Raw genomic sequence first — 11639 nt, 5'->3', positions numbered from 1 at the left:
GGGGGAGCAAAGCATCCTTTAATGAGCATATGAACCACCAAATTCATAGTAGCTTCTCTCTTCCCACTACAGAGACAATATCCTTTTGCCACAGCCCAGTGCCTTCACTGTGATAATTTTGCTACAGCTTAACTGGGGCAGAACACTGTAAATACACAGATATTTTATTTCAGCTCTCCAATGACCCCAAACCAGTTCCTATTATTAATAATTCCTGTAAGGTTTATCTCTGGAGCATTCAAGAAGCACCATGACTTCTACAATTAAGAAAAGACCAGGCTGCAGATTTCTGCTCTGAATTATTTCCTGAGCTGCTTCATTATTTACTGAGATTCCTGAAATGCAAACAACCAGTGTTATCAGGCAAAGGCAGATCCCCTGAGCCTTTTATCATTCTGGCTGCAATTTTGCATATTTCCTTTATAACCAGACAGCATACCAAATGAAGCTAGACTCTTTAAAGGGAAATGAGGCAATTGGAATGTCAATTTTATTTAGTAATATATTGTAAAAACTGAACAGCATATCCAGCTGATTGACAAAATCCATCCAACTGTTAAAGGCAAAACAAAACTATCTCAAGAGGTACAGTTATGCAGATCTTGCTTTTACCTACAGGCAGATATTTAAAGAGAGAGAGACACACACAGAGAGAATATTGAAGCAGAATGCTACATATGGAATTGTCCAACTAATAAAATTCAGAGAGAGTGAGGAACTCAAAAGCAGAGATATCATGTCATATTTTCTCTCTTCTTCTTCAAAGATCCTTTTAGCTTCTTCCACAGGCTGTCTTTTCTCTTCAGTTTCTTTTCCATCAAGGATGGCATGGACTCCTTCTTGCGAATTTCCCTCACCAAGCCATGAAAAGCATCATCAATACAGAATCTGAGGGCTGCAGAGGTCTCAAAAAAACCACAATTATATTCTTGGGCAAGACTCAAGCCTTCTTCTGTAGAAACCTAAGGAAAAAACAAATAATGTTAAAAAGACAGAAAGAGAAAGACTCTTCAATTAAAAATAGGTTCTCTACTAGAGCTGTGTGTCAGGCCTCTGAACCCAAGCCAAGCCATCGCATCCCCTGTGACTTGCACGTATAAGCCCAGATGGCCTGAAGTAACTGAAGAAACACAAAAGAAGTGAAAATGCCCTGCCCCGCCTTAACTGATGACATTCCACCAGAAAAGAAGTGAAAATGGCCGGTCCTTGCCTTAACTGATGACATTCCACCGGAAAAGATGTGAAAATGGCCAGTCCTTGCCTTAAGTGATGACATTACTTTGTGAAAGTCCTTTTCCTGGCTCATCCTGGCTCAAAAATTCCCCCACTGAGCACCTTGCGGCCCCCACTCCTGTCCGCCAGAGAACAAACCCCCTTTGACTGTAATTTTCCTTTACCTACCCAAATCTTATAAAATGGCCCCACCCCTATCTCCCTTTGCTGACTCTCTTTTTGGACTCAGCCCGCCTGCACCCATGTGATTAAAAGCTTTATTGCTCACACAAAGCCTGTTTAGTGGTCTCTTCACATGGAAGCACATGAAAATGTGGACCTCAGTTACATTTAAAAATATATAGCAATGTGAGAATTTGTTTTAAGAGAGAATCCTAGAATTTTAGAATTTGAAGGACAAATGAGAAATTAGAATCCTTGAAAGGACAACGGATTAAAAAATTGAACTAGAAATCAGCTCTCCAGAATTCAAAAAAGCAACATAGCAAAGTGGTCAAAGAATAGCTTTATATTAAATCTGCTTTGTTCCAAGTACCAGTTCAACTACATTTTACCTTTGCAAACTTGGATAATTTTTTTGACTTTTTTTCCCAATTTCCTCAACATAAGATATTAATACCTACCTCAAAACCTCTTTGTTAGGGTTAAGTGAGATCATCTAGAAGAGGCGCATGCTGGGCACATGTTTAAAGCTCTATAAATGTTGGTTGTTATTATAGTCCAGAGCTTTCACTTAAGAGTAAGTTGAAGAGATGGAGTTGTCATAAAATTAAAAAATAATAATCTATCAAAAGAAAACGAAAAGCAAACACCACCATTATGGGTAAATAAGTCTCTAGCCAAGTATTCCAGAGCAGGTTTGACACTCCATAAGTCTTTGGTGGTACTTACCCATGCTGTGGTTCATGCTGTTGTAAGGGATCTCTAGAAATCATAAACTGACTGAGGCCAGGGACCATGTCTGTCTCACTTATCATTCCCTTAGTATCTACTACAGCTTCTGGTACCTATGTCACCATTAGCAGTATTAGAAGAGTTTAAAGAATGATCAACAAAATTACCCAGGGTTGAATAAATATTAACTAAAATATAAAGATAAATTAGACACATACATTAGCACAGTGGATTCTATGTTCCTGTGGCTGGTACTAACATTCCTACTCAAAATTTAGTGATCCCATAAAGCCCTACCAGATTATCAGTCCAGAATCCTGAGTTACCAGGACTCTGAATAATAAATAGACCTCCGAGCTCACTCATGTTGGATATGTGTCATAGCTAAGAAAAAAAAACCTTCGTTATTTTAAGCTGTTGACATTTTGCAATTGTTTGTAATCAGGGCAGAAACCAACTTTTTAAACTGTTACAACACATCATATGGTTAGTAAGTGGCTGAGCTGGGGTGTAAAAATCTATCAAGTCTATCCGATCCCAAAGACAGCACAGACAGGTTCTTCACTCTAGTCTGTGATAGATTGATCTCACTAGTGGCTGTTGAACAGAGATGAGTAACTTGTCACATTTTAACCCTATGAGATAAAACATGTCTGGATTCTCTCTCTTTTTTTATTTTTTTTATTTTTTTCATTCCTACTGGTAAACATGCCAATTTTTTTAGCTCATTTCTGTCTTAAAATAACTTAAGAAATGCAGCAAAAACAATCAACTAAGCTAATAACATTCTGACTTGCCAGCAACTGAGCAAAGTTATGTTTATTAAGTAACTTCCCTGATTTTCAAGTTATCACAAGTGATAATCTTACCAAATGGTATGACACTGTATAACGTGGGTTACCATTTATTTTTCAGTCACCTGTAAGAATTTTCCCCACCCAGAAGCTAATGACTCATATTTTACATTTTGTATAGCAACACAACAGTTCTGGAACTATTTTCTATATTTATTGGCTTTCATTAGGTTACACTTATATTAATACAGCCTAAAGGCCCTTGTGGCTTGCAAAATATTTTTTGTTTTGTTTTGCTTTGTTTTGTTGCTACACTGCTTTTTAGCAGCTAAGGAGTAGATTTTTGGCAGCTCTGCTCCAGGCTGTCAGGTGGGTTCTGGTATATTCTTCTTATCCTCTTATTTTGGGACTCAGGCTAAGAGAGCCCCTCTTATCTGGGAAATGATATTCCCATAATATAGAGCAGATGCACAGGAGGCAGGAATTATTTTATCTATATCCCAGGGGCCAAATGACACATGGAGAAACCTAAAGTCAATGAGGCAGGACATATGCTCAACTCACATTGAAGCATGACAAGAGTGGAGAGAAAACACAGAATTTTAAAAGAATCATTCAACTGACCACAGTCAATGTAAATGCATTACAGTCTCCAATTTTAAAAGACAAAGACTGTCCAACCAGATTTTACAAAAATCACTTGCAGTACCTTATATGTAAAGATACAGAAAGTGAAATTTGAATGGAAATTTACACATGAAGAAAGTTGCTATAGTTTAAATATCAAAGTAGACAGTAATTAAAAATAGAGCATTATTTGAGCAAAAGAGGAATATTTTCTAATAATAAAAGAAGACATTATATTAATTAATTCTTATGTACTAAAAATATAGTCTCAGTTTAAATTTTAAAAGTTGACAAAATAAAATCCAAAAGTTTAGTGAGATATTTTAATGTGTCTCTCTCAGCAATTGAAAGAACTGGTAACAATCCTATTGACACTAGTACACAAGAGACAGAAAGACGGAATCCTCTCTAAATCATTATATGAAGCCAGTATAACCCTAATACAAAATCCAGGAAAGGACATAACAAAAACAGAATTTAAAGCAAAAATAACATGATAATCTCAATAGATGCAGAAAAAGCATTTGACAAAATCCAGCATCCCTTTGTGATTAAAACCCTCAGAAAAATTGGCATAGAATAGACCTGCCTTACTGTAATAAAAGATATCTATTAAAAACTCACAGCCAATGTAGCACTGAATGGGGAAAAGTTGAAAGCATTTCCCCTGAGAACGTGAACATGACAAGGATGCCCACTCCCATCTCTTCTATTCAACATAGTACTGGAAGTCCTAGCCAGAACAATCAGACAAGAGAAAGAAATAAAGGACATTCAAACTGGTGAGGAGGAAGTAAAACTGATGCAATTTCCTGATGATATAATTGTATACCTAGAAAACTCTAAAGACTCTTCCAAAAAGCTCCTAGATAAATGAATTCAGCCAATTTCAGGTTACAAAATTTATATACACGAATCAGTAGCTCTGCTATATACCAACAATGACCAAGCTGAGAATCAAATCAATAAGACAACGTGTTTTACAATGGCTGCTAAATAAATAAATAAATAAAATACTTAAGAATATACCTAACCAAGGAGGTGAAAGACCTCTACAAGGAAAACTACAGAACACTGTTCAAAGAAATCATAGACGACACAAGCAAATGAAAACACATCCCATGCTCATGGATGGGTAGAATCAATACTGTGAAAATGACCATGCTGCCAAAAGCAATCTATAAATGCAATTTCCATCAAAAAACCACTGTCATTCTTCACAGAACTAGAAAAAACAATCCTAAAACTCATATGGAAGCAAAAAGGAGAGCACATAGCCAAAGTAAGACTAAGCATAAAGAAAAAATCTGGAGGCATCACATTACATTGAAACTATACTATAAGGCCATAGTCACCAAAACAGCATGGTACTGGTATATAGGCATATAGATAAATGGAATAGAATAGAGAACCCAGAAATAAAGCCAAATACTAACAGCCAAGAGATCTTTGATAAAGCAAACAAAAACATAAAGTGGGGAAAGGACACCCTACTCAACAAGTGGTGTTAGGATAATTGGCAAGCCACATGTAGAAGAATGAAACTGTATCTTCATGTCTCACCTTATACAAAAATCAACTCAAGATAGATAAAGGACTTAAATCTAAGATCTGAAAACATAGGAATTATAGAAGATAACGCTGGAAAAATCCTTCTAGACATTGGCTTAGGCAAATACTTCATGAGCAAGAACCCAAAAGCAAATGCAACAAAAACAAAGATAAATACTTGGGACTTAATTAAACTAAAAAGTTTCTGCATATCAAAATAAACAATCAGCAGAGTAAGTGAACAACCCACAGAGTGGGAGAAAATCTTTGCAATCACACATAGTGGAAGAAAATCCACGGAGTGGAAGAAAATCACCACAGTCTTGTCTATACATTTGACAAAAGACTAATATCCACAATCTACAAGAGACTGAAAGAAATCCGCAAGAATAAAACAAACAATCCCATCAAAAAATGGGCTAAGGAACTGAATAGACAATTCTCAAAAGAAGATATACAAATGACCAACAAAAATATGAAAAAATACTCAACATCAGTAATGATCAGGGAAATACAAATCAAAACCACATGCAATACCACCTTACTCCTGCAAGAATGGTCATTATCAAAAAAACAAACAATAATAGATGTTAGCTGGATGTGTTAAAAGGGAACACTTTTACACTATTGGTGGGAATTTAAACTAGTATAAACACTATGTAAAACAGTGTGGAGATTCCATAAAGAACTAAAAGTAGAACTATCAGTTGATCCAGCAATGTCACTACTGCATATCTATCCAGAGGAAAATAAGTCATTATATGAAAAAGATACTTGCATATGCATATTTACAGCAGCACAATTCACAATTGCAAAAACATGAAACCAGCCCAGAAAACAAGTGGGAGCTAAGCTATGATAATGCAAAGGCATAAGAAAGATACAATGGACTTTGGGGACTCAGGGGAAAGGGAGGTAGGTGGATAAAAGGCTACACGTTGGGTCCAGTGTACACTGCTCGGGTGATGAATGCACCAGAATCTCAGAAATCAACACGAGAAAACTTATCCATGCAACCAAATACCTACTGTTCCCCCAAAACCTATTGAAATAAAAGTAAGTAAAGAAATAAAGAAAAAATTAACAGGCAAATATTCAGTAAGGATATGGGAGACTTGAACAAAACAAACTCAATTGATCCAATTGACATATACAACATGTCATAGCTAACAAATGAAAAAGTCACATTCTCTTCAAGTTAACTTGGAACATTTATAAAAATTGACTTTATCCTAAAGTGAATCTCAAAACATTTCAAAGAATAAAAATTACAACATAGTCCAAAATAAATGAAATTGATCTAGAAATTTAAAAAACTCTACTAAATTCCCAAATAGTTGAGAAAAAGTATATATCTAAATAGTCAATAGGTCAAAAAAGAAATTATAAAAACATTTTCAAAATATTTGAAATGAAATGCTAATGAAAATGCACTGTTTCAAAAAAAAATGCACTGTATCATAACATAGGACTATCTATAGCTTTATTCATACTGATGCTTATAGCATTATAAGCATGTTTTTAAAAAGCATAAACACTCAAATTTAATGATCAAAATATTTACCACAAAAAGTAACCAGAAAGCTCAGCAAATTAATTTAAAGAAAGTAAAAACAAGGAAATGATAAACAGATAAATAAAATAGAAAACAATTATGCAATAGAGAAGATGAAATCAAACATGAATTCCTTTTATAAAGATGTCAAAATTTATAAAGCCCAGAAAAGACAGATTAAGGGTGATGAGGAAAAATAAGTCATAAATAAACAATATTAAGAATGAAATAGTGTATATCACTTCAGATACTACAAACATAAAAAAGATAACATGTGAACATGATGTTTGTCCCAATATATCAGAAATATTAGATGAAGGAATAATTTCCACCAAAATATAATTTTCAAAAACTTACACACAAAAATAGAAATTCTATATTGTCCTATACATTAGACAAAAAATTAAATTTGTGATTAAAACCTTTCCCATAATTGTCTCTATGACCAGAAGCCTTCTTTGATGAATATGTGTAGATGTATGCAGCAAAGACATGCAAATTGTTTACAGTAACATTATTCACAATAGCAAAAACAAGCAAACAAAAACACCGAAAGCAACACAAACCTTATTGCCAGGAGACTTGATAAATAATTTGCTATATATTAATACAATGTGATGATGCTGTTCAATGTAAATAAATGACATACTATTATATACAACTTAGATAAATCTTACAAACATAACAATGCTGAGTGAAAGAAATCAGACCTAAGGAACATTGTTGGTAAATTTTTAATTTTAGTATAGTTTTCTATTTACGGAATATGGCAACATATAATTCCCATTTACCCCACATCCAGTTCTCTCTATTTTTACATTAACACATTACACGATTACATTTTTTGAGAGGTTAAAAACAGAAAAACTATTGTTTAGTGTTAGGAGTCAGTATAGTGTTTCTTTGGAAGGAGATACAAGAAAGTTTTCTGGGTGCCTTTAATAATCTTCCATTATTAACCAATATGGTGATTTTAGGTGAGTTCATGTTGTTGTAATTCATGAAGCTCTATACTTATAATTTGTCTGCTTTATATGAAACTGCAATTAAACACTCAATTAAATAAATGCATTGTAAAACATGCAGCACTCCCTTTGAATTTGGAGCATAATTTTGTCCTCCAGTATAGTACTATTTCTGTATCTAAATATTGCATCATTCACAGCAAATAGGATATGTAAGATCTCTAAATCAACTCAGATCACATCAAATCATGCTTTGTCACAAAAAATGAGTTGAGTCTGGTTAGGTTATGCTAACAAATACATTAAGAAAAACTTTTACGTATCATATTAGTTTGGATTTTTATCTAAATCTAAACAATCAGATGACAAATTGTAGACTTGTATTAGTTTTTGGTTCGAAGGTTCAATATCATAAAGATAATAAATCATTTCAAATTAGTGTATAATTTCAATGAAGATACATTCAAACCCTGAAAACTTTTGAATCATAGGATGTCATACAGGGATACTAAAATTCACAGAGAAGAATAAAGGCACAAATAGAGAATAAATATTTGAATTCTAATAAGAAGGAGGTAGGAAGAAGAATAGTAACAATAATGTTGGTCTCACTTGATTAAGGCCATCTGTAAACCTATAATGGTTCAGGCGTGGGGCATTAGTTAAGGGTTAGACAAATAATCTTACTACAGTGCAATAGAGAACCTGGAAAAAGATCAACATATCTATGGAAGCTTTTTGTATTATTGGGATATCATTCCAAATCAGTGGAGAAATTAAGGTGCTGTCAATGGTGCCCTGACATTGAGTTATCATTTTGGATTATTTTTGACCAACATGTATAGGAGTTATTTCCACCAACATAGAAAGGTAATTTTTCTTTAAGAAGAGTAGAAGTAGAGAAGGATTGAAGTTAAGTCTTTAGCTAAATCCATAAATTTTTTAAGCATTTGAAAAAATATGTTTAGTTGCATATCTATAGTACATATATAGATATACATATGCATATTTTATACAAATGCATACTTACATTTATAAAATATTTCCTAATGGTTAAAATGTAAGCATCACAAATAAATCATTAGGGACATCAAAATTCAGTTAAAAGTCCAATATGATAATCAAGCTCGACCAGAAATAAAATCAGTAAACAAATCCCACGCAAATGTTCTTGTTGGAATGATATACAGCAAAACAGCACCTTTAATAAATGATATAAGTGAATATTTTATTTTTTGTAGCAGGCTGAAGTATACGTAAATTGTGACTACTCATTACTTTGATAAGTAATGTAGGAATCATGGACCATCTAATTCAAAGCATAAAATGTAGTTGCACATGATCTTAGATTTATTATCAAAATATTAATTCTATGTTATCTAATGGAATAATAACATTAATTTTCACATTTGCTATAATATCTAAATGGAAGTTATACTTAGTAAAATATTTAATCTTTTCTATATTTCCTTAAAAATTATTATTAGATCAGTGACATAGTTTTTATGTTTTAAGAAAAATACCAAAAGTGAAAGCATACTTCAACAATAAAGTTTTATGTTTCAAGAAAATACATTTTCATGTTTTAAGAAAATTTCATCTCATACTAATATTGACAAACCATATATTTGTCATACCTACCTTTGAGCTTGAAATTTATATGCCATAAATTTAATGCAAGAATTTGAGTCCAAACATGTCAAAAAACCAAGCCCCAAAATATTAATTTTTATAGATTTCTGGGTTTTATGCTTACTATTATGGTCCATTTGAAGGTCCATTTGAAGGACATATTGCAACAGCATCATAGGGAATAATTTTTAGGACCACAGCAGTCCACTAGTGGTGGTCTGACTAGTTTGGAACTAGAATGTATTACAAGAAGTAACAGCTTCCATATTAGAATTGAAAACTAAGGTAATTAACATATTCTTTTAGCATAAGATATCTTGTCTATCTGAATTTTAAGTAAAATTAAATTTTAAGTAAAATTAAATATTGAATATTCATCAATATTCATCTACTTTATATAGTAACTCCTAAGAAAGAAGCACAATGGTAGAAAGGAATTAAATTTTCTTATTTTTCAAATGAGGAGTTTCAGGCTCAGAAAGGTTAAGCAGTGGTTAGGAAATGGTTCAAGGTCACACATCTAATTAAGTAAAATATCCATCAAGTTCTACTATCTTCCATTAAGCACCGCTTCCCTTCTTTCTTGCTGTCTCTCATGGGGAAACCTTTACAGTTTCTTGTGCTAGGATTCTGTACATATTTAGCTGATTGTTCTGATGTGAGGTTTTACAACTTAAAATAATTCTTAAATAGTAAACAAATGGCACACAATATTTTATATTGCATTTACATGAAAAGTTAATTTTTTAATAAATGCAGAAACACGCCAGGGGTGGGGGTGGGGAAGAAATGTTGCAGAGAGATTATTTTAGGGGTAAGAAGCAATTGATGCAGATATCATTATACCACAGTGCCCCTCAACTGCAAAGAAGGAACGTTTTTGATTTAATGTGCCACCAGGAGGCCTTAGAAAGCAATGGCAGAAAAGAAGGAATAAAGAAAAATGTTTCATACAAGTAATAGAAAATTTCAATAACCCAGGGGTGCCATCTTTTTAATATATATGACCTTTTTCACCGAAGAAGATCACTGTGTAATACGCCAGGTACTCCCTGAAATGCTGGTTCTCATCTGCCAGAGGAGGCATTAGAACACAGCCACAGCTGCATGGGGGGTTGATGAGACCACTGGGGCAAAAAGGCAGGCAGAGCCTGTTCTAGTCCAGCCCAGCTGCTAGTGGGAAGTGGCAAGCATCCTGGCCAATTAGACTTTCAGTCCCAACAATCTGCTGACTTCAGGAGCTTTCTAGCTCTCTGCATATTTTTATCTTTTACCTGAGCTCGGTAATTAAATTAAATTATTGTAAAGGTAGCCAGGGTAATGGTGGTTGCCTAATAAGCTATATAATTCCTAGCAACACAAAAGGAAACTCTGACACTGCTTTGCTATAATTGCTAACCTTGAGTGAGGGAGTGAGGGAGATTGGCAGAAAGATGGGTCCGGCTCTTCCAACAGAAGCTTTGCAAGCAAAAATCTTAGTGGTTATGCTACTGGGTGCTGTTAAAATGCTTAGTGCATACAGCAAACTCTTTGGATTTATTTTATATTTTTAATATCTTCTTGTAAGTGTTTCACTCCATTATTTCCCATGGAGCTATTAATTTTCATTATGCAGTCTACATCATCAAAGTAGCAGGAATCAAAATTTCCTGGGAAATTTGTGAACAACACATCTTATTTGCTAACTTGAAGGAAAAGTGGCCCGAACTTGAATTTTTCTATTTTCATTTTGTTTAGTTGTATAATTGATTTTGATCAGTTTTAATAATATTAATGGCCTTGCCAGTTTTCTTGACCAGTTCTAGTGAAAGTGCTTTTGATTTATTAAACGATTTATTCACTTATTTAATATGAGAGTTACTTTAAAAAAATCATTTTCCATTTAAAGGTAAATGCTTACATGTCATCTCAAACTCCTTCCGGGAAAAGCAAAACAAAGCAAAGCACTGGCAAGATGTCCCACCCTTAGCCGCAGTCACTGACACATGGAAAACCATTCTTGACAGATCAGAGTGTGCTTATAGGGTGTCCCTTCCAAGAGTGCTCTATCTGCTCTGCTATTTTTCCCCAATTATCTTTTTTAGATGAGTGAACAAGTCTGCAAACTAAGCAAAACCTCAACTGGTGAGGAGATGTCAGTAACTTCTTAGCACTTCCCTCTTTTAGGAGGGATTATTTTGGAGCCTCCTTCTCTTGTATTGTAAAGGAGAAGGGCAAGAGTCTTCCTTGCCTTCTTTGTGGTAGGCAGAAGGAAAAGAACTCCTGGTCTTGGTATCAAAAACTCAGATTTCCACCTGGGTTCTTAGACTGGTAAGGAGTGTGGATTGGGGAAAGGCAAGAGTAGGAGTCAACAGAGGCAGTTTGGTTGCAAGCTTGTGTGTAGGTCTC

General features: G+C 34.1%; 1 protein-coding gene across 2 annotated transcripts in view; it reads right to left on the bottom strand.

Moving 5' to 3' along the window:
• Nucleotides 1-468: 468 nt before the first annotated feature.
• RIT2 (Ras like without CAAX 2) overlaps nucleotides 469-11639 on the bottom strand; it is a 383617-nt gene continuing 372446 nt past the window's right edge. For both annotated transcript variants that reach the window (XM_030810507.1, XM_003267563.3), the window contains one exon: nucleotides 469-962. In XM_030810507.1, coding sequence (XP_030666367.1) covers nucleotides 735-962 — 228 coding nt within the window. In that variant the 3' untranslated portion in view covers nucleotides 469-734. The remainder of the gene's footprint in view (nucleotides 963-11639) is intronic.

Source organism: Nomascus leucogenys, chromosome 4, assembly GCF_006542625.1.
Source record: "Nomascus leucogenys isolate Asia chromosome 4, Asia_NLE_v1, whole genome shotgun sequence".
In the NCBI taxonomy this organism is placed as follows: Eukaryota; Metazoa; Chordata; class Mammalia; order Primates; family Hylobatidae; genus Nomascus; species Nomascus leucogenys.
This window is presented reverse-complemented; position numbering and strand designations above follow the sequence as displayed.